Below are 24,452 nucleotides of genomic sequence, written 5' to 3' on the forward strand. Positions count from 1 at the left end.
CCTTGAAGTCATCCTTGACACTCCTCTTTCTCTCACATCCTACATGCATCTGTCAGCAAATGCTGTTCTACCTTCAAAATACTATATATCCAGAATCCAACTACATCTCCATACTGCTTCAACCCTACTGCTATACTCCTCTTTGAAGCCAACATCCATTTCTCTCCTGGATTTCTGCAAAAGTTTCCTAACTTTCTCCCTTCTGTCGCTCTTTCTATTTAAAATCTGTTCTTAACCACCAAGAGATATTTTCTTTTAACTGAAAAATTTTATTGAGATAATTGTAGGTCACATGCAGTTGTAAGAAACAATTCAGCGAGACCCACTGACACTTAGCTCAGTTCTCCAGATGGTAACATTTTACAAACCTACCGTGTAAAATCACAACCAGGATATTGACATGTAGTTCACTGATTTTATTCTGATTTTCCCAGTTTGGGTTGTACTTATTTGTGTGTGTGTATTAAGTTCTATACAATTTTATCACATATGTAGGTTCATGTCTCCACCACCACAGTCAAGATACAGAACATTTCTACAAAGATTCTTTGTGTTGCCCTTTTATAGACATACCCACGTCCCTCCCACACTACTCCTCTGCCCTGTCCTTAAACCCTGGCCACCATTAATCAACCCTTAATTTCTAAAATGTTGTCCATTCAAAAATGATATATAAAGGGAATTACACAGCATGTAACGTTTTGGAATTGGCTTTTTGTTGTTTTTTTTTCCTCAGCATAATTCTCCAAGTTGTTGTGTTTATCAATAGTTCTTTCCTTTTATTTCTGAGTGATATTCCATGGATTATTAGTTTGCTAGGGCTGCCATAGCAAAGTATCACAAACCGTGTTGCTTAAAACAACAGGAATCTATTGTCTTACAGTTCTGGAGGCTAGAAGTTCAAAATCAAGGTGTTGGCAGAGCCATGCTCCCTATGAGACTCTTTCTTGGTAAGAACCTTTTATTGTCTCCTCCTAGCTCCTGGTGGTGGCCATTAATCCTTGGCTTGTAGCTGTATCAGTCCCATCTACTTACGTCATCACATGGCCATATTTACATCATCTTCCTCCTGTGAACATCTGTTTCTGGGTCCAAATTTCCCCCTTTTTATTTTATTAAGTGGTGGATGGCAAGGGGATTTCAAGGGGAGATGAGGATTAGAGATAGAGCTTACATGTCTAGGTAATGTTGCTCAACAGTATGGTGCAGCCTCTCTGGGTCAGAGGACTCTGAAGGACAACAGTGGCTTGGGGGCTTTAATCTGTAGCTAAAAGATGTTTGGTGTAGTTTTGTGGGATATGCAAAACAGGCTAAAAATGGCTAAAAATCTGGTTGTATAAAAATTAGAGCTTGGCACTGATGTGCTTTTGATAGAGTGGGTGCTGGCCTGCTTTGAAGAAATAAACAATATAGGGCCAATACGCTGAGGCCACCTTTGACTCATTTATATAACACAGGGTCTTTTGGGAACTCTATATTTAACATGTTGAGGAACTACTAAACGGTTTTCCAGAGTATACCATTTTACATCCCTACCAGTAGTATATGAGTGACCCAACTTCCCTGTATCCTTGGCAGCATTTGGTGTTGTCAACTATTTTTTTTTTCTTTGCGGTACGCGGGCCTCTCACTGTTGTGGCCTCTCCCGTTGCGGAGCACAGGCTCCGGATGCACAGGCTCAGTGGCCATGGCTCATGGGCCCAGGGGCTCCGCGGCATGTGGGATCTTCCCAGACCGGGGCAGGAACCTGTGTCCCCTGCATCGGCAGGCGGACTCTCAACCACTGCGCCACCAGGGAAGCCCGTTGTCAACTATTTTTAATTTTAGTCATTCTGATAGGTAGGTAGTGATATTTCATTGCAATTTATTTTGCATTTCCCTAATGGCTGATGATGTTGACCATCTCTTGATGTACTTATTTACCATCTATGTATCCTCCTCAGTGAAATCTCTGTTCATGTATTTTGCCTGTCTTCTAATTTGATTGTTTTAACTGTTGAGTTTTGAGAGTTATTTATGTACTCACAATACTTGTCCTTTGACAGATATATGGTTTGCAAATATTTTCCCCCACCTTGCAGCTTGTTGATTCATCCTCTTAACAGAGTCCTGTGCAGAGCAAAACTTTTCTATTTCGATGAAGTTTAATCTATCAATTTTTCCTTTTATGGATTGCATTTTTGGTGTCAAGCCTAATAAATCTTTGCTTAGCTCTAGACCCTGAAGATTCTCTCTTAATGTTTAGAGAAAGTTTTATAGTTTTACATTTCAGTCCATTGTTGGGAAAGCAGTCACTGCTGACCTGTCGCCCCTCCCCAGGCTTGCCCACTCAGAGCCTTGGACCTAGAACACTTCCTAACCAAAAGATAAGAAACCCCCCACAGCCTGTGCCACTCTTATTGCCTTGTGTGGGAATATGTTTCCCTGTTTCAGACTCAATATGACTCCTTTTTTCTGCTTAAGTGTGTGCATCATATGGCACCTGGCCGACCCCATTGCTATATCTGTCCCCTGCGGGGACATGAGGGGTGTGTGTAGGCCAGTTTCCCTGCCGTGGTTGCTGAGAGGGACCAACACCCACTATTGGAGCTAGTTTTGCTCTTACTTGTCTAGGTAAGTAAAGTGTTGTTCCAACCACTGCTTGACTGTATTGTGTTTTCTTTGAAGACTCCAATACCAAGATCCTTGTGGTTGACATAGTTATGAACTTTGCTATCTTCTATGAAGTTGTAGTTCTCTCCTGGCATTGGTAACTGGTGTTTGTGCTTGATCATGATCCATTTTGAGGTTTTTTTGGTGGGGGATAAGGTGTGAGGTTCATTTTTTTATTTATTTAAGAAAATTATTTATTTAGCTGCGCTGCATCTTAGTTGCCGCACGTGGGATCTTCAGTTGCAGCGGGCGGGATCTTTTAGTTGCGGCATGTGGGATCTTTTTCTTTAGTTGCGGCATGCAGGATCTACTTCCCTGAGCAGGGATCGACCCCAGGTCCCCTGTACTGGGAACGTGCAGTCTTAACCACTAGACCATCAGGGAAGTCCCAAGGTGTGAGGTTTATTGAAGGGTTTTTTTGTTGTTGTTGCTATTGGTGTTTTTTTTTTTTTTTTTTGGCCTATGAATGTTCAATGGCTCCAGCATCATTTGTTGATAAGTTTATCCTTATTCCATCTAAAATATTTTGGAAATTTTGTCAAAAATCAGTTGGGCATATTTGGGTGGGTCTATTTCTGAGTTCTCTATTCAGTTCCATTGATCTATGTGTCTATTCCTCTGCCAGTGCACACAGTCTTGATTGCTGTAGGTATAATGTTGAGTAGAGTTATTCCTCCCACTTTGTTTTTTTTTTTTTTTGTCAAGATTGTTTTAGCTATTCTAGGGCTTGCACCTTTCCATATAAATTTTAGAATAAGCTTTGTTAAGTCTACATAAAACTTTGCATGGATTTTTATAAGAATTATATTAAACCTGTAAATCATTTTGGGTAGAACTGACTTTAGTGAGTCTTCTAATCCATGAGCACAGTATATCCCTCCATTTATTTTGCTCTTTTAAAAATTTGTTTCATTATCATTTTGTTATTTTCAACATACAGATCCTGTACAATTTTCATTAAGTGCATTTCCTTGGAGTGACTGCCAGCAGTATTGTATTTCTATTTTCAGTTTCTGCATGTTCATTGCTAATATATAGAAGTGCGATTGATTTTTGTGTATTGATCTTCTATCCTGTGACTTTGCTGAACTACCTATTAGTTTTAGCAGTTTTAAAAATGGATTCCCTTGGATTTCCTACTTAGGCCACCATGTCATCTGCAAATAGGGACAGTTTTATTTCTTCCTTCCTAATCTGTAGGCCTTTTATTCCTTTTGCTTGCCTTAATGGCAGTGGCTATGACTTCCAGTACTATGTTGGATAAGAATGGTAAGAGTACATATCCTTGCCTTGTTTTTGACCTTAGAGGGAAGCATTCAGTCTTTCATCATTAAGTATAGTTAGCTGTAGGTTTTTTGTAAATGCTCTTTAGCACATGCTCATATCACATTGAGAGACATACTGTGTTCATAGATAAAAAGACTACAATTAGAAGAGTAAACACATCAATTCTCCTGCAAATGATCTATATGTTATTTGCTCTCTATTCCTATTTTTCGACGAGTTTTTTAGCATGAATGGGTGTAGGATTTTGTCAAATGTCTTTTATGCATTAACTTATATAATCATATGCTTTTTCTTCTTTAGCCTATTGACATGGTGAGTTATATTATTTGATTTTCAAATATTGAACTAGCCTTGCATGCCTGGAATAAATCTCACTTGTTATTGGTGTATAATCCTTTTATTCATTTTTAGATTCAGTTTGCTAATATTATGTTCAGGATTTTTATATCAAGGTTCATCAGAGATATTGTTCTTTGGTTTTCTTTTTCTTTTCTTTTTTTCTTTCTTTCTTTCATTTTTTTTTTTTGTACTGTCTTTGCCTGGTTTTTGGTATCAGGGTAATACTGTCTTCATAAAATGAGTTGGGAAGGATTCCTCCTTCTATTTTTTGAAGGAGATTGTGTAAAATCAGTGTTAATTCTTCTTTAAATGTTTAGTAACAGAATTTTTCTGGGAGGGGAGGTTTCAAATTATGAATTCAGTTTCTTTGATAATTATAGGTATATTCGGATTGCCTATTTCAACTTGGTTTTGATAGTTTGTGTTTTTTGAGTAGTTGATCCATTTCATCTAAGTTGTCAGATTTATATGTATAGAGGTATTTTTAGTATTCCCTTATTCTCTTTTGATGTTTGTGGGGACTGTAATGATGTCCCCTGTTTTATTCTGGATATTGGTAATTTGTACCTTCTCTTTTTTTCTTTCTCAGTCTTGTTAATTGTTGTCGATTTTATTGGTCTTTTCAGAGAAACAGCTTTTTGTTTCATTGATTTTCTCTATTGCTTTCTTATTTTCAATTTCATTGATTTCTCTTTTTGTATTTATTATTTACTTTCTTCTCCTTGCTTTGGATTTATTTTATTTTTCTAGTTTCTTGAGGTAGGAAATTAGACTATTGATTTAAGACATTTCCTTATTTCTAATGTAAGTAGTTAGTTTTAGACATTTCTTTCTCAGCACTTTAGCTGCTTACTGCAATTTTTTATATGAAGTATTTTCATTTCCATTCAGTTCAAGGTATTTTTTGATTTGCCTTTAGATTTCCTCTTTGACCCATGGATTATTAAGAAGAGTGTTGTGTAGTTTCCAAGTGATTGGGTATTTTTTTGTTATCTTTTGGTTATTGATTTCTGGATTGATTCTCCTATGGTTAGTGAACACTGCTCTGTATGATTTCAATTCTCTTAAATTTGTTGAGGCTTGTTTTATATACCAAGATATGATATATCTTGGCCAATGTTCTATTGGCTCTTGAAAAGAATGTGTAAGTATTCTGCAATTGCTGGGTGAAGTGTTCTATACGTGTCAATTAGAACCTGCTGGTTGATTTTGTTTTCCAGATATTTTATATACTTGATGATTTTTTATCTAATAATTGTACCAGTTGTTGATAGGAGAAGGTTGAAGTCCTCAACTCTAATTAAGGATTTGTCTATTTCTTCTTTCAGCTCTGTCCATTTTTGTTTCATTTATTTTGAGTTTCTGTATTTTGGTGCAAACAGGATGATGCATTTATGTCCTAAGTTAGATCATGCTTCTTTTCTGTTGCAAAAACCTCAGTATGATTCCCTATTTCATTCAGAAATATAGATAAGCGTCCTTAAAATAGTCTATAGGGTTCTATAAAATCCAGCTCCTGGTTACCTCTTTAACTTTATTTCCCTGTATTCTCCCTCTTACTCTGCTGCAGCCATACTTGCCTCCTTGACGTTCCATGAGCACAACAGGCACACTGCCTCTTTAGGGCCTTTACTCTAACTCTTCACTCTGCTAGGAATGCTCCTCCAATTTGAAATGGGGCCTGGGAGTACAGTTATTGCGAGAATTGTTAGCTTTACATATCAGCGAAGCCAAGGCCTTAAGAGAGTAAATGCCAATAAAAAAAAGTATCATATTATTGGTAGAGCAGGGGTGTTATAGAGAAAATGAGCCTGAAGCAGAGCAGTGAGAGAAGGTTAGATAAAAGCAGCAGCTCTGGTATTACATATAGGAAGAACTGACACCCCAAATGCCCTCATTTAAAAATTTTCCCCCAGCAGCCTGGCACTGGGTCTGAAATTCAAACAATGTACTTCTTTGGGATAAGCATGTAAAGCCTCTGAGGAATCTGGCAGTATAAAATCTTGTATAACTTAGATTTAATCCAGAGCTTTAAGAAATTTATTTGTCAACAACACATTTCCCTCCCTTAATGCCTGTCTTACAAAATCCATTTTGGGAAACATTGGGTTAAAGCTTTGTGTTTCCAAGAAAACTCCTGCTAAAAGGCTAAAGTTACTGGAAAGGCCTACCTAGTCATCAGTCTTTAATACTCCTTGGTCACTGTTTTATCCAATTAGTCCAAAGGTTGCAAACTATGGCAAAGGCCTCAGCCCTCCCCACCCCCCGATTTTGTAAATAACATTTTATCGGAACATATCCACATCCATTTGTCTGTGACTGCTTTCTCATTACAGTGATAGAATTGAGTAGTTGTGACAGAGATGTATGGTCAGCAAAGCCAAAAATATTGGGTTGGCCAAAATGTTCAAAAAACCTGAATGAACTTTTTGGTCAATCCAATATTTACTATCTGATCCTTTACAGAAAATGTTTACTGAGCCCTGGATTTACCTAATAGCAAGGCACTGAGATTTATGCTGCCTAACAAATGATACCATAGTGGTTGACCACAATTTATTATTATCTCTAATGGTTCTGGGATTTTAGTGGGCTCAGATGGGAAGTTATCATTTGGTGTCTCTCATGCAGTTACAATCAGATGGTAACTGGGCCTACAGTCACCTGAATGCTTAACTGGGCTGAACATCTAAGATGGCTCATTTGCATGGCTGGCAGTTAATGCTGGATTTCAGCTGGGAGCTTAGCAGTGGCTGTTGACTAGAGCACCTACATGTGGCCTTTCCCTTTAGGTTGGATTTCTCACAGCATGGCAGCGAGGTTACCAGAAGGATCATTCCAAGCATAGGAAGTAGATACTGCCAGTTCCCTTAAAGGCTAAGCTTGTCATAATGACACTTTCACCTTATTCAGTTGGTCAAAGCAGTCATTAGGCCAGCCCAGATTTAAGGGGACTTGAGGAATAAACTCTACCTCTGTATAGGGGAAGGGCAACAGCATACATGGAAGGACAAAATTAATGCTGATTATGTTGACGAACTACCACCATAGGGAGGCAATATGAAGTGCTTGGAGAGCAGGGTGTAGAAGGTGTTCTCTGCAAAGAACTTTCAGGGTGACTGCAACCAACTCTGCTCTTACCTGTGCTTATTATATATATATATATATTGAAGCTCAGAGCATTAGGAGAAGCTACTGAAGGTCAGTGTCTGCCTCACAGTGTTTACAAGGGCCCTAGCTGGCTTGCTGGGGGTATGTTACTAACCCTAAGAAGACAGGGGTCTAGGGCCAAGAGGCTGGTGTGAGGGAGCTGAAGGAGCCTGAGTTTCTGAGTAAGCCTCCCTCCTTTCCCTAAGTCTTTCCTTACTCCCTAGGGCTCACTCAGGTGCCTCCACCAACTATGTAGATATCTAGGCCTTACGGACACACCAAATCCCTGCCACTATGCCTCGTAGACTTCTGAAGTTTTTTCAAATCTGGACTCTGTACTCGAAATGAACTCTGAACACCTTGAGGACAGGAAGAGCATCTTCAATTTCTTTCACTTCTTATGGCCCTGAGATACCTCATACTAATGCTATACACACAGTAGAAAACAGAAATTGTAGAGCTATTCAAATCCCAGCTCATTTCCCAGCACAGCCTATGCAGGTGAAATTCTGTGGTCTCATCCCCGCACACCATGCTAGCCTAATCTTTGACCTTCAGCCATATTCAGTGATGTTGTACCAGGCATAGTCCTCTGCCTCTCTCTCTCCCTCCTTCCCTCTCTCTATCTCCTGTCTGAATGCACATGTTATTCTCAATGTTTGGAATATTCTTCTTTCCCACTCACCTTCACTCACTGGTCTACCTCTTTGATATTCTTCAGAGTTCAGCTTGGGTGTTACTTCTTCAAAGAGATCCTCCCTGAACTCCTAGGTAGCCCTCTTCTGTCTTTCCACAGCACCCAGCATTTCCCTCTTAATAGTTAAGTCTCCACTGTCTTCTAATGTATAGTTACTTACTTGTCTGTCTCCTTGACTTGACTACAGTGCTTGAGGGCACAGACTGGTCTGTCTCCAACTGTGTCTCACCATAGACTTGCAAGAAGTCTGACACAACAAATGGATGTACTTTCCCTTCAGTGATCTTCACTTTCTTCCTGTTTTCCCATGTAAGTCTGCTGGAACAAGAGTTGGGACAGCGAATAATGAATATGTGTCCCAAATATCATGTGAGCTGCTTGCAGCCCTTCTGAACAATTCTTTAAATCTCTTGCTGGTCTTGTCCCATAACCCTGTTTGCAAGAACCAAAAGGCTCCTTTGTAAGGCTCCGTGTATATGCTGCTCTATTTTCCAGCCCCCCACCACCAACTCAATGAGCACTACATGTCGAGCACCTCCTTTCTTCAACTCCCCCAAATACACCAGAAGCATGATATAGCACTGGGGAAGGTTTAATAACTCCTGAGCTTGGAAAGTTTGATCTAGGCTTTTTGACAAAAGGGGGGATGGTTTGGTAGCTCAGGGGTGCTACTCAATTGTAAAAGGACAGCTAATGTGCTTGGGAGATGACCCACCCCCTAAATCCATTTGTCAAACAGGATGATTATGATTAAATATAACTTGCCAGACTACAAGTGGCCTTCAGACAGCAGAAATGATCCAGTGGAACATTGCACATCATGAAGCAGCCCCAGGGTAGTGAACGTCAACAGTCCTGCTTGATTAATCCTTGGAAACACAGTCAGAATTAATGGGGAACTTGTTGAAAGTGATCGACACCTTTTGAAAGGTGAAATCCTTTTCTGTTCCCATGAAGTGTTGTTAAGGCCATTAACAGAAATTAAAATGGAGAAATATGACCCTTTCATGTGGTAGATTCAGAGGCTCAGAAGATGGACAAGCTGGAAATGTACAAGCAGTTTATAATAAGCGCCTGGGTGGGGAGTGATAACTAAAGATTGAAAACTGACAAATGGGTCAGACTGGCAAAGACCAAGACAGAGAGGGATGGAGTGCAGTTTGCATGCAGAGGAATAGCATCAATAATCCGGCAGGTTCACCCACACTGAGGGCCACATATGGATTACTAGGAAAGGGGCTAGAATTTGCTCAGTGGAAAAGTGGGCAGATTTTGTTACAAGATGAAGAGATAACTTTCCAGCTTTTGAGAGGAGTAAATTATTTAGCTTCCCTGGGGAGTTAGGGTACCAAAGAGAAAATCTCCAGACTAGAAGTCAGGTCTGTGGTATCTCTTTATTCAGTTTCAAAGTGGCTGAATGACTCCAACTCTCCTCATTCTGCAGTTGGTTGTATTCTTCCAAGTGACAAATGTGAAATTTCTTTGAAAGCTATCAAGCTATACAAATGTGAGGTATTAGCTTCATAGTCATCCAACTGAATCAGGTGCAAAAGAATATTGCTATAAGAAACTATGTGAGATTTTAATTATTTCCTCTGATGGAGGTGAACATGTTTGCAGATAATCTTGAATAGGAACAGTGTCCAAATGATTTATCTTGGGCTTTAGAGACACATACACAATGATATTTGATTGAGGAAGTTTCAGGGATGTGGAGTGTGCATCAGAATGGAGAATATGACTTTCAATTTCCCTTGATCTTTTGGCTTGGCTTAAAGTAGTTGTAGGGGGGTATTATGAGATATGGATGTATTTGAGGGGTATCTAGTAGGTAGAATCAATTGCTTTAGTTTGATGAGGAGATGTCAGGAGTGAACAAGGCTTCAAGGATGATTTTTAGGTGTCTAGCTTGGTTGACTGGGTGTATAATGGTGCCATTAACTTCTGTAAAGTACACAGGGGAATAGACAGGTTTGGGAGGTGTGTGGAAGTGAGTTTTCTCATTGACATAGTGACATGGAGGTACATGTCGGCATTTTGAGTGGAAAGGTTCGGCAAGAATCTGTTGACGTTTGTGGAGCTCAGGAAAGACGTCTGAGCTGGAGCTATAGATTTTTTTTTTTTTTTTTTTTTGCGGTATGCGGGCCTCTCACTGTTGTGGCCTCTCCCATTGCAGAGCACAGGCTCCGGACGCGCAGGCTCAGTGGCCATGGCTCACGGGCCCAGCCGCTCCGCAGCACGTGGGATCTTCCCGGACCGGGGCACGAACCCGTGTCCCCTGCATCAGCAGGCAGACTCGCAACCACTGCGCCACCAGGGAAGCCCAGAGCTATAGATTTGAGAGCTGTTGGATGTAAGTAATAATTGAAGCCATGGAGCTATAGCTTGTTCATCTTTACAGCCTCCGCAGCACCTGGAGTGGGGTTTGGCACAAAGTATCTGTTGAATGTTAAAAGTATGAAGATGCCAATCATAGACCGTCCAAAAGGGGGTCCATGAGACCAATATCCTCAGGTTCTTCCTTCTTTCAAAGCAACGTACACATAGGGTTCTAGGTGCTGTTTACAGTAAGTACATATTAAAAGTTAACACTTATTAAGTGCATCAGCACTGTTCTAAGCCCTTTACATGTCTTGATTTTCTTAATAACTCTATGAGGTAAGTATTATCATCCTCTCCAGTGTACAAAAGGGAAAACTGAGGCACAAAGAGGTTACACAGTACATGGTGGCGGTAGGAGTTGAACCTAAACCTTCTGAGTGCAGAGCCTGCTCACTTAACCACTGTAACTAGTATTTGAAGCCTAAGTGACTGGCTTTTTAATTGATCAGAACAGGCTGGTGTAAATTGTTGAAAATTCCTTTTCATAGGTTTCCCCTTCTCTCTGGGCAGCACCTTCACCCCCATTCTCCTGATATTTCTCTGCCTGCCTCCCAATCCAGCCTTCAGTCACCTCCTTATCCTGTGGCCCAGCCCTCAGTGCCTTCCTCTTTGCTTTTGCTCACCACTCCCTAGTTGAATACCTGCTCCAGCATGGTGGCATTGTGCTGGATGAAGTACTGCTGTGGTGCTCCACTCAGGAAATAGATGTGCATGTTTTCAGGAGCTTCTTGGAGTCTCAGGGCCTTAACCAAAGGACTACTCTAATGAGCCTTTGAATGTGATTGGTTGTAAAAACAAAAGTTTTATTTGGTTGGGGAGGGAGGAAACAGCAAGAAGAGGGATTAAATCTCCATATATCGAGCTGTACAATAATAGGCAATGTGAGCCAGCCCTCTTAAACAATAAGCTACACAACTCCCTGCAGAGGCACGTTCTGTTCTGCCAGCCAACTGAGCTAACCTCACACTCACCTCAAGCTGCTGGGCAACACCTACATCACCCTGTCCAATTCAGTGACATACTTCTATATTGTTTGAGTGCATTGTGGGCATGAGGACACAGACAGCTGTATGCTGCAGGATCCCTGCAGGCATTCTTAGTCCTTTTTGCATAATAGACTTCCTTGAGAATCTGAAAGTTATGCACCGCCACACAGGCATGAATCAACATTGCACTTGTGTGCACACACACATTTTTGCTTATGATTTCAGCTTTGGATCAGTGATTCCAAAGGTTCTCAATGAGAAGATATCATAACCTAAGTATTACTTCAGAGTTAGTGGGGGCTCTTATTGACACGTCGCAGGTAGAATCCAGGAATACAATTGTAGGACAGTCCTCATAATGAAAAATGTTCCTGTGTGTCACTAGACTTTCAAATGTCCTGCTGGACATTTGTGTAGGTGAAAAACTTGCTTGTAAATTATCGGAGCCTAGAATCAAAATCTGTTTTACATGACATAAGGTGTTTTGGTAGACATTGAATTTCTCAGGAACCAAACTACGGTGTAAATTGAGAGGGAATTGTACTTCTTTTAAGGACTATATAAGTTTTTCTCCATTTTGAAAAATCATGTTAGCAACATCAATAACATTCGGAGTATTAGTCACTGATACAGCATTTCTGTATCAGTCTGCATTTGTAATTGGTGTTTTCTTGGTGATTTCATACTGACCACTTCATCTTATGTGTTTTACTGTTGTCAATGTCTGAGATTTACATAATGATTTACGTGTTACATAAACATGTAAATAATTATACACTATTTTCCTTTCATTTTTTTCACATCATAGAGCATTACACTGATATTTGTGAAGTCATGTGTGTAGGTGGGTTTCATTATCTGTGAATTTCATTTCAGGATAATAATGGAGATGCCACAAAGTGTATTAAAAAAAAAGAGAACAGGTTTCATGAGAGTGAGAACTGCTTACATAGAATAAGAATTACAGTCTGAAGGAAATTTAATCTAGTAGGAGAGGTAATAATGGCTTCCATTTATTAGGTACCTACTGTGCGCCAGTTATAGGCTAAAGGGATTCTCCATGAGCTCATTTATTCCTCACAGTCCATGCCCCATTTCTTAAACTAATAAGGCAGAAAATAAGGAGCACCAGAAGAGACATACGAAAAAGGTAATCAAGCATGTAGAACCCCAGGCTGGAGATGTGTGGTCCCACTTTAGGTCTGCCACCACTTCACTGCTCTCTAGAGTGATAGCACTTTGACCTGTGACTGAGCCCACAGAGGACTCTCACTCCCAAAGGATGGGCTGTTCTTGGACCTTCTGTGTGTGTGTCAATGGAGGTGGGGTTCAGTGAGCTGTGAGATAATGAGGCCTGATTACTGATTATATATCTTTCTTCTTCTAGGACTATGACTCTGGCAGTGTATTAAAATATGTTTTCCAAGAATCAGTCATTCCTTCATAATATTTGCCCCTGCCACTGGGCAAAAATCTCTGAGCCACAGCTCCAGAGCTGGTGTGGGACAATGGACCACTTTTCTTGGAATGACACCTATGCTTTATGATGAAGCTGCTTGGTGGGGGCAGTGGTCTCTGTTCTTCTTTGCTTGCCTCTCCCAGTGTGGGATCGCTGCCCTGTGAGGAAGTGGGGTCAAGGGCAATTGGGGCCCCCGTATCCTTATCCAGTGATGCTTCGGGTAGAGCCTCTGCCCTATGCGTGGGGATTGGGTGAAGGAAAGGATCCTTCAACATTCCTCTTGGCCATGCTTACCAGGAATTTAGCCTCTGCAACTCATAGCTGGGGAGGGGGAATGATAAATGCTGGAGTCCTGCTCCTCCTGGTGAGATACTGAGTCCCTTGACTGGGAGCTGAAAGGAGAAGGAGCCCTGTCAGGCTCAGCTGGAGAGGAGATAGGGAGGGAGTGGGTTATGGCTCAAGTGCCACAGACTCTCAGTGTTCTTACCAAGATTTAGTAGATTTTCTTAAATAAATATTTCTTCACTTGTTATATTGCCTTAGGACAATTTTGAGAAAATTTTAAATGGTTGCTTTTTAAAAAATAACTTTACCAGTTATGCTTGTTTTACTGGGAAGTGAATGCCCTCATTATCATATACTTTTTTGATACCTGCTTTTCTCTATAACGTGAGGGAATTCTGAAATCTAAGCAAACACCTTTCACAGTTGTCAATGCTACATTTGGTCTATATGATATCATCCCTGGACCACGTGTCCAAATAGATATTAAGGTCTTAGAGGAGAAGGACTGGATTTAATACATTTAATCCATGATACCCTGAACAATATATGGACCCAAAAATATCATTCAAAGAATGAATGCAGGGCTTCCCTGGTGGCGCAGTGGTTGAGAGTCCGCCTGCCGATGCAGGGGATGCTGGTTCGTGCCCCGGTCCGGGAAGATCCCATATGCCGTGGAGCGGCTAGGCCCATGAGCCATGGCCACTGGGTCTGCACGGCCGGAGCCTGTGCCCCGCAACGGGAGAGGCCACAGCAGTGAGAGGCCGGCGTACTGCAAAAAAAAAAAAAAAAAAAAAAAAAAAAGAATGAATGCACAAATAAATAACTCTATCTTCTATTTGAAAATGGCCTCCAAAGTTGAGCATAGCTCCCACTCCTCAAGTCTGGGCTCTGCGCAGTGACCTCCTTCCAAAGAGTACAGTATGAGAAGGGAGAAAGAGTAATTTTACAGTGGAGAAACTTGACAAACAGTATCTGAAGCCTGTTGATCAAGGTTAGCGTCAATAGTGGTAAGTTATATTAATAGTGTATACTCTTGATATGATGTGATAAGAATGGCACTTGACTTCTGACTTCTTTTATTATTATTATTTTTTGTGGTACGTGGGCCTCTCACTGTTGTGGCCTCTCCCGTTGCGGAGCACAGGCTCCGGACGCGCAGGCTCAGCGGCCATGGCTCACGGGCCCAGCTGCTCTGCGGCATGTGGGATCTTCCCGGACCGGGGCACGAACCCGTGTCCCCTGCATCAGCAGGCGGACTCTCAACCACTGCGCCACCAGGGAAGCCCGACTTCTGACTTCTGACTTGACCTCTGACACATTATCACAGTGTAATGATGGGAAAAACATCAGACAAATCCCAACTGAGAGCCATTCTACAAAATACCTAACTTTCAAGGCCATCAAAAACAAGGAAGATCTGATAAATGTAATATGGTATGCTGGATGGGATCCTGGCATAGAAAAAGGACGTTAGGTAAAAACTAAGGAAATATGAACAAAGCATGGACTTTAGTTAATTGTAATATATCAATATTGGTTCACTAATTGTAACAAATGTGCCATACTAATATAAGATGTTAATTATAGGGGAAAGTAGATGTTGGGTATATGGGAACTTTCTGCACTATCTTCCAGGTTTTTACCTAAAACCTAAAATCATTCTAAAATAAAAAAATCATGGACATATATACACTACCAAACGTAAAATAGATAGCTAGTGGGAAGCAGCTGCATAGCACAGGGAGATCAGCTCGGTGCTTTGTGACCACCTAGAGGGGTGGGATAGGGAGGGAGACGCAAGAGGCAAGAGATATGGGAACATATGTATATGTATAACTGATTCACTTTGTTATAAAGCAGAAACTAACCCACCATTTTAAGGCAATTATACTCCAATAAAGATGTTAAAAAATTATTAAAAGAGAACCAGACAGACCTCTACTACAGAGAGGCAGACCTTGAGATGTTCAGAAAGAAACTCATACCAAGACTCTTTTTCTTGGGGTCCCTTGTGAGATGGGGTCCATCGAGACCCATCAAAAAAGCTAGACAGGGCAGAATCAGAACTCTGTTTTTTTTCCCCCAACAGTTTCTGTCCAATGAACCTCTCCTAGAGAGAAAGCCAGATGAGTGCACAAAGCTGTCTATACAAGTATGGTTATGGCAAAATGATTTGTAAAACACTGCAACATCCTAAATGTCTACACTGTGGTGGTATCTCACTATGTTCTATAGAGCAAGGATCCAGTGAAATGCTCCACATATAAAGGGATCCATGAACAAACAGGAAATGCTGCATTCCACATTCCAATACATATTGATGTAATAAGGCTCTGAGATTAGTCTTGCTAAAAGAAACTTGTAAATTTCTGTTTGAACCAGAGTTTGAAAACTTATTTGACGATGGAACACTTTTTGTTAAATATTATTTTATTTTTTTAAGCAAATGGTACAATATCTTCACACTTTGGGGACTGCTACAGTAGGGGTGGACTATATAAATTGCAGCATGTATTTTTATTGGAATACTATACAGGAATTAATGAAATCATGTTTTTTTGAGAATATCTAATGAGTTGGTAAAATATTCATAATTTTAGAGTGAAAACAAGATATACATTTGTATATATAATATAATCTTAATTGTTTAACTTTTTTCTATGCATGGGAAAGGACAGTAGAAAAACTATAAAGTTAATAGTTGGTTGTGTGAGACTTCCCTGGTGGCGCAGTGGTTAAGAATCTGCCTGCCAGTGCAGGGGACACAGGTTTGAGCCCTGGTCCAGGAAGATCCCACATGCCGCGGAGGAGCTGTGCCCATGCGCCACAACTCCTGAGCCCGTGGGCCTAGAGCCCGTGCTCCGCAACAAGAGAAGCCCGCGCACCGCAACGAAGAGTAGCCCCCGCTCGCCACAACTAGAGAAAGCCTGCATGCAACAATGAAGACCCAACACAGCGAAAAATTAAATAAATAAATAAATAAACAAACAGATATAAGACAATCAACTGAATTCCCCACAATTCACACCTAGAAACGGCACTTTAAAAACAAAAATTGGTTGTGGGGTTACAGGTAATTTTAAATCTCTTCTTTATAATCTTATAATTTCTCTTAACGATTTACAAAGTAAATATATTATTTAACCCCAAAAGAATACATGTCATAAACCAATATTTTGTAAGCCAAATTGTTTGCCCCTCTCATGCATTCTAAACTTATTTACCTTTTGTTATAAATAAGTATTATAATATTTTTTGAAAATACCAGATTACTTAAGCTCTGGGAAGGGAATTACAGGATGTCCCAGGTGGGCTTGATTGAATTAGTGGAGCATTATAGAAGTAGAGTCTGAAGAAACCAGCACCAGGCTGATGTTTTCTCTTTCGCTAATACTGGACTCTGCAATGTGAGATGGTGTTCCCTTATAAATAAGTGCTGTTCCTTTAGTTCCCTTGAGAAGGCAATGAACATATAGTTCACTCCCTATGTCAAATTGACGTCCAGAGGATAGATATTTCATCTGCCAGCTTGTGTACGAGACCAAGTTCCAGTTTCCTCCTGCCAGACTCCCACGTCCTACCTACCAATGCAAAAATTCCTTGTCCTTACCAGGAGACCTGAAAAAGAGGGGCTGGGCTGGCAGCTTTCAGTGCCTCTCTGTGCAGAAATTGTGGTGCTTACCCATTGTCAGTATCTGGCATGGGGCTGAGCACTATTATGTGCTCAGTAGGACTTGATGAATACATGACCTGAAACCCATTCTCAGGTCATCAATTTCATTCATGAAAACTGTATTCAATGAATCTGCAATGTTATGCTATGATATAATTTGTACAGAATATGATGTGACCAGGAATCAAATGCATGATGCTGGGGAATGAGGGAAGATTGGTCTTAATCCCAGGTTTGCTGCTAATTCTTTGTGTGATCTTGGACAATTACTTCCCATCACTGGGCCTTGGTTTCCCCTATGTAGAATGAGCAGTGGACTATGAAATTGGTCCCCTATTGTGTTTATAATAAAACTTAAACTCCTTTACTTGGCCCCCAGGGTCCTACATGATCATGCCTCTGTCTCCCTCTTTGCCCTCATCTCCTGCTACTTTTTCTTCCCCTTATTCTATTCCAACCATACCTCAGGACCTTTGCACTCTCTCTCCCCTTTGCCTGTCTCCCAAGATCTGGCTCTCTGTTTTTACACTCAGGTCCCAGCTTAAGTGTCTTCTCATAAAGGCCTTCTCTGGCCACCTTATGAAACTGCTCCACACCTTCTCCCCATCACTCTCTTTCCTATTACCTTGCTTCATTTCCCCCTGGAAATTATTTTATATTTGTCTTGTGTATTTTATCATTAGCTTATTTATTGTTTGTCTTACCTCACTGGACTCTGAGCTCCACAAAAGTAAGAAATTTTGTTCATTTCTGCATCCCTAGGGACAAGAACAATGTCTGGCATATAATAGGTAATTGATAGACATTTGCGGAGTGAATGAAGAACAATCTGACATTGATTTATTTAACAAACACCTATATAGCACTTCTGTAACTATCCCTGCTTCAAGTGCTTTACACATTTTAACTCACTTAATTTTCATGACATCCTTATGAGATAGATACTATTATTCATTCTATTTTAAAGACGAGGAAACTGAGGAAGAGAGAAGCTAAGTAACTTACCCAAGTTTATGCTGTAGTTTACATGGATTATCTCTTTTAATCCTATCAACAACTCCACAAAGTAGATGCCCCGTTTTATAGACAAGGAAATAAAGTCTTAGAGAAGTTAAGCAACTTGCCCAGGGTCATACAGCTGGGTAAGTGGCAAAGAAACACCTCAAATCCACAGTATCTGACTCTAGAACACTGCTCCCTTGTGACTGGATGGCTGTGGGTATCACAGAGCTGCCCTAACCTGCCCTTTCTGTACAAAGATGGAAAGGTTGCAGAAGGCAGGTCTTGGGTCCATAGAGGTCGTGGAGCAGGCAAGGCTGCATTGGGGTGAAAGGTTGGTTTGGGGAGAAGCTGTGGTTGAGGGAGAGGGAGCCCTTTTGCCCAAGTCACCTGGAGTACATGCTGGAGTGGGTTGGGTCTCCCTCTGAAGCTGGCTTATGTATATCCCTTCCTCACAGTGGAGACAGTTCCTTTAAGGGGCCAGGCTAATGGGACACTGCTAGGGCCAACGGACCCTGAGACCCAGAAGGAATTGTTGAACCACCCCAAGTCTTTCCCTGCTCCAAGCTTAAACATGACTACCCTCAGTTTGTACGTCCAGCTGGAGAAACATCTTACAGGCCTAAGAAAGGTACAGGAGATATCCAGAGGTATGACCAATGGTTGAGATTGCCAGACAGAAAGAACACTCTGGACATATTGATAAACTAGAAACACTGACCACTCTGGAGGGACTGATAACTCCAGACATACCAAGCAGATAACTGCACCCACCAAGCAGAGCCATGGACTGGCCTGGATAGTTAGGCGAGACTCTGGCCAACCCAGACAAGCCACACAGTCTAGACAATGTATTGTCTACCTGTTTACCTAGGATATCCTCCCCTTTCCTCTGTTGTCCTGCATAGGACCACCACACTGCACAACTCCACAAGGGGTCGTCATTCATTACATGGTATCTGTAAATAGTGCCCCCTGGAGTTGTTACTCATGTCTCTGGTGGCTGTGGCACTGCAGTTTCAATCGTATGTCTTGCTATGGGTTCATCCAACCCAGGAGTTCTCTGCCCATGTCGTCCTCAAAGCCCATCGGCCCAGCTGTGATCATTGGAAGCCTCCAGAGGGCTATTTGCTATCTTCTTCTAGCAAGATAAAACACTCAAGTGTGGTCTCTAATATTCAGCTAGATGAGGTTTTCACAGATCTCTTCAGCTAATATGTGTGCCAAGCATCCAGTGATCATGAGAAAACCAAGCCTGTCAATTTATAAATCTTGATACTGACATATTTCAGGGATGAGACTGCAGGCCTTTCTGACCACTTAGTTTCTTTCTGTTTTAAAAATGAATCACAGTTTCCCTATCGTGTGTAATGTTTAATGTATTTCATCTATTTGAAAATGAATGTGTATGAAAGCCTTTATTAGAACTGCATGCTCTTCTGAGTCTAAGAACAGACCTTAGACAGAAAGTGCTTATACCTTTCCAGCCCATCTTTTGTCCCTGTTAGACTGACTGCTCCCTCAGGAGTTTGATCACTCAGAAGTTTAGTCATTGGGTTCCTTAGGGATTGTATCTTAATAGATAGAATAAGATTGTTAATTGTGTTTATAGTGAAATGTATGAATGAAAAATAAATGGAAGCCTTTAACATTTTATTGATAACTATTAAGATCTGCTAGAACAGGATATATTACGCTGGATGTGGCTGGTCATTGATAATAGCATTGCGTGTGCCAGTTCTATGCTAGACTATTGTGTATACATGCTCCCTTAATTTTCCCAATGCCCCTGAAGGAATGGCTATCTCCATTTACAGATGAGGAACCCAAGAATCAGAGAAAGGAAGTGACTTCCCTAAGACCCCACAGTTGGTAAGTGGTAGAGCCAGGAGCTAAATATTTCAGATACATGTCTATTTGGTAACCTTAAAGACCACAAGACCAGACTAGAATAGACACTCCATATTTTAAATTTAATTTAACTTAATTTAATCCAAATTCCTAAGATTTTTGGATTTCCTAAACTTTCTTATTTTTCTTGCCTAGAGATGCCAGGGCAGAAAAGGATCCAAGAGAGTAGCCATTAACATTTTGAGACACTAAGTCATCAAGAACTTGCTGCAAATAGGAAGCAGAGTGAGGGGGCTGGCATCGGGATAGGGTACTGGGCTAGTGTGGTAGGCCCTCAGGGCATGACAGCTCATCTTAACATTGTTGCCAGCTGTTTATCAGCAGCCTGAGAGGGAGCCTGGGAGCATCAGAGCCCAGAGGCCTGTGGCTTAGTGTTTTCTTGAGCAGAACTGACCTGAGATTTAACTTCTGTTCTTCCTTAAAATTTCCTCCTATGCTCCTCCTCATGGTTTCATCATACAACATATGGCATAGTAGAAAGAAGGTGGGCTCCAGAGAGGCAGACCTGGGTCCAGGTCTTAGCTCTGTCACCCCTTAGCTGTGTGATCTCAAGAAAGTCACTTAACCACTCTGGTCTTTGGTTCCTGATGTGGGTTGGTGTGAGGATTAAACTAGCATCTAGTACCATAAGATCACAATAATGAATATAATTCTACTCCGACTCTGCTCCTGCATTTTCAGCCCAGACTCTCCAACACTTTCCTCACCACTCATTTTTTACTTGAAATCAGCCTGGAGTCCACCAGGTGGTGCTAACTCCCCATCCCTAAGGCCTTCAGGCTTCAGGGAGCCTCTGTATTGATCCATATCTTGCTCCATTTTACCAGGTCTTGGCCTGTCTCTTTTCCTTGATCCTTACACACACACACACACACACACACACACACACACACACACACACACTACGCCCACATCACCGTGGCATGGACATAGAAAAGGGTGAAGACCCCATCTTGACCAGATTAGAATCCTGATCCAGACTTACACTGATGCAGTCCCTAACCAGGAAAGAGAAAGAGTTCAAGTCCAGTCCCCAAGCAAAAATATACAAAAGGTTACTTTAGAGCCCTCCTGCCCTACCTCATACCTGTACCATGTCCCACCCTGTTGCTATAGGGGTCTCACCACTTCTAACATTATGGTTAAGAGCACCAACTTCAGAATCAGACAGATCTTAGTTCAGATCCTGGCTTGGCTGCTTACTGTGTGACTGGGCAAGTTGCTTAACTTTTCTGAATCTCAAATGGCTTATCTCTACCTCATTCATTTATTCAACAATATCCATTAAGCACCTAACTGGCATTGTGCCAGGCACTGGGAATACAGTAATGAGAAAAGAGATGAGCATGAATGATCACAGCCATTTTGTAAAACTGCAACTTTTCAAAGCAGTGCCAGAGGTACATGGCATTATGGAACAGTATCTGACCTAGACTGGGAGGTAAAATTGACAGGATTTGGTTGGTGATGGATTGAAGGTGGAAGACAAGGTAGAGGAATGAGTCAGAAATGATTCCCTGCTTTCTGGCTGGCAGCAGGCACCATTCACTGAGGCTGACAGCAGAGGAAGAGGGTCAGGTTTGGGGAATAGCTATGGCTAGTGGGGGCTATGCACGCATGTGCACACACACACATGCATGTTGATTGAAAGCCCCTACTAGGTGTTGGGACCACTTACATATTTTATCTCAGTTAAATCATGATGGCAGCTTTATTAGGAGAATTACTAGCCCCATTTCCCAGGAGTGGAAACAGACTCAGAGGACTGAATCGACTTGCCGTGGATCTCACAGCTAGTTAGTGGCAGATCCGAGATTAACTTTCATTCTGTAGCCCAAACACGTGCTTTTTCCACTACTTCACCCTGTGGGGCTCAGCGAAGCCTGCAGGGGAAGGGAAGGCAGGCTGGCCAAGGGCAAGGACTCCAGGAAGGCAGAAAGGGTGGTGGGAGTGGAAGGGGGTCAAAGGGAGCAGAGAGAGAAAGAGTTGTGGTGAGGGCAGGAGGAATTCTCTCCAGTGACTTGATTAAGATTTATTTTTTGAAGACAGGATAAGCAGGCCAAACTGAGGTTCATATTTCATAGCCGCCCCTCTTCTATCAAATTCTGGCCCTGAACTCTGAGGCGGTGGTGGGGAGGGGAACAAATGAGGAGGCAGTTTATGAAGTGGCCCAAGGCCCAGGGCTAAATTTGAAATTAGCATGGGGATTTCAGTCACAGGAGTCAAGTTTCCAGGGCCATGGCTAAGTCCGGCAGCTGGGGCCCCATGGAGGGATAGAAAGCTGACCCTTCCTGGCTAGCACTTTGGCTCCAACCTTCCTGTCACCTGCTTGATGCCCCTGGCGTTCTAGGAAGCAATGACAGTCACTCTCTTGGCTTATGGTTTCTCATTCCTTCAGGAGCTGTCTTCTGTGAAGCTATGTGGGGCAAAGACAAAGGGAGCTGGGTCTGACAGAAGGCTGGGGAGTAGGTTTCAGTAGGATGGGACTTCTGTTTGCCTTCTTCCCCTATACTTGTCCCCTTTTCTCCTAAGTTTCCCACTTAGCCCTTTGCTAGCCTGAGACACAAACTCAAGGTCAGGTGATCCTCAATAGAAGTTCAAAGGTCTGTACCTCATCACCTGAGTATTAGGTTCCTAGATCCTTTCTGGGTCATAATTACTAAGCCAAAGTTTCTTCTGGCAATCTCTTGGGGTATGGAATATTCTTAGGGTTTAAAGTGTTTTCTGTGATAATTTTAAAATTGTGTTTTTATTACAATGAGAATCTAAAATGAATGATATAAGCCTGTTCTGAGCCATCCATCTGGATGGCTATCTTACAAAATTAAGGGTAGCCATAAAATGTTTGGATCCTCATTTATATCTGCCTTGGTCTATTAGGATCAGATTAGGATGCATGTAACAGAAAGAGCCATCTAAAATAGTGGTTTAAACAAGATAGAAGGTTAATTCTCTATCATGTCAAAGAAGTCCAGAGATCGGATATGTGGGTTTGGTATGGTAGCTCCCTGAACTTGTTCGGGACTGTAATTCCCAGCTGTCTTCTGTGCCATCCTTCATCCTCATGATCCAACTTGCTTGCTATAGCTCCAGCTAATACTTGCTCATTTCAAGCAGTAATAGGAAGGAAAGGGCAAAGAAAGGCCAGCCCCCATACCTTTCGGGAGATCTCCAAAAAATCCCAAATAACACTTCCACTTATATCTCATTGGCCAGAGCTTTGTGATATGGCCACACCTACCTACAAGGGAGGCCAGGGAATATAGCGTTTTAGTTGGGCACATTATGGGAGGAAGGGGGTGGTTTGTGGGGTAGATAACTAGCAGTCTCTGCCACATTTTGTATAAAAGATCTCGTTAACTTCACATTGTCCTACTTGCATTGTCAAGGACTAATGAGAAAAGAACATAGGAAGACTTAATACATAAATGATGGCTTCGTCCCAGTGAAGGCCAAATGATGTCCCTGAGGGCTGTAGGAATGACAGTTTAGCAGTAGATCTAATAGGAAAAAAGTGATGCGGGAGCTGAGTCATCGCCTGGCACGCAGCAATCCAGCACGACGAACTCAAAAGAACCTGTATCCCAGTCAGGACTGCAGTCACGATCTGAACAGCAATTTAATTTTAGGAAAACAACATCATCCACCTTGTTAAAATCATTGTTGCTCATTTGATTTTTATTGGTTTTGTAGTTTTGTTTTACACTTCATTTGGAACTTTGTTTCAGCTTTATAATTGGGTATCAGCTATAAGCATCAGGAGTTTGCAGCCTGTCTTCTTTTTGTACATAGTTCATAGTTTAACACTAATGAAAATGAGTCAGTAATTGGGACACACACACACACACACACACACACACATATACCTTTTTTTTTAAAAAAGAAACATCTTTATTGGAGTATAATTTCTTTACAATGGTGTGTTAGTTTCTGCTTTATAACAAAATGAATCAGCTGTACATATACATATGTCCCCATATCTCTTCCCTCTTGTGTCTCCCTGCCTCCCACCGTCCCTATCCCACCCCTGTAGGTGGTCACAAAGCCCCGAGCTGATCTCCCTGTGCTATGTGGCTGCTTCCCACTAGCTATCTCTTTTACGTTTGGTAGTATATATAGGTAGTATATATATGTCCATGCCACTCTCTCACTTGGTCCTAGCTTACCCTTCCCCCTCTCCATATCCTCAAGTCCTATGTATACCTTTTGAAAGGGTTATTCAGCTGGGAGATGCTTCCTAAAACCACTGGGGACCACTGTAACAATAGAGGAGGGCTGTGGGAGTTGGAACCCCAAATTAAGGCTTCTGGCTTCGATTTCAGGGTTCTTTTCACACTACCACCCCAGGGTTGATGAGGGGGAAGCAGAACTGTGCTGCAAAACAGGGTCTGAACCTAAACATGGCATATGATCAGAGGAGTCCAACATTGGAGGAGCTCATAAAGGTCACAGGCATGCCTCCTGCCTGAAGCTTGAGCCTCTCTATAAGCCAAGTGCCTGGGTCAGGGGGTGAGGATGAGAATGGCAGTTTAGGGTGACCTAAGGAGGCATTTGGGGGAAGGCTCGATTCAGATATTATGTCTCTTACATCAGGAGTCCTTGGGATATTTTCTGAGTATGTTCATGTGAACA

At 41.7% G+C, this 24,452-nt stretch overlaps 1 protein-coding gene across 1 annotated transcript in view; it reads left to right on the forward strand.

Moving 5' to 3' along the window:
• ARHGAP36 (Rho GTPase activating protein 36) overlaps positions 1–24,452 on the forward strand; it is a gene marked incomplete at both ends in the record, with an annotated part of 162,971 nt that overhangs the window by 37,622 nt on the left and 100,897 nt on the right. The window contains one exon of the mRNA XM_082609170.1: positions 884–950. Within this exon, the coding sequence (XP_082465296.1) occupies positions 884–950 (67 nt within the window). The remainder of the gene's footprint in view (positions 1–883; positions 951–24,452) is intronic.

Source organism: Mesoplodon mirus (assembly GCF_964341445.2).
Source record: "Mesoplodon mirus genome assembly, chromosome: X".
NCBI lineage: Eukaryota > Metazoa > Chordata > Mammalia > Artiodactyla > Ziphiidae > Mesoplodon > Mesoplodon mirus.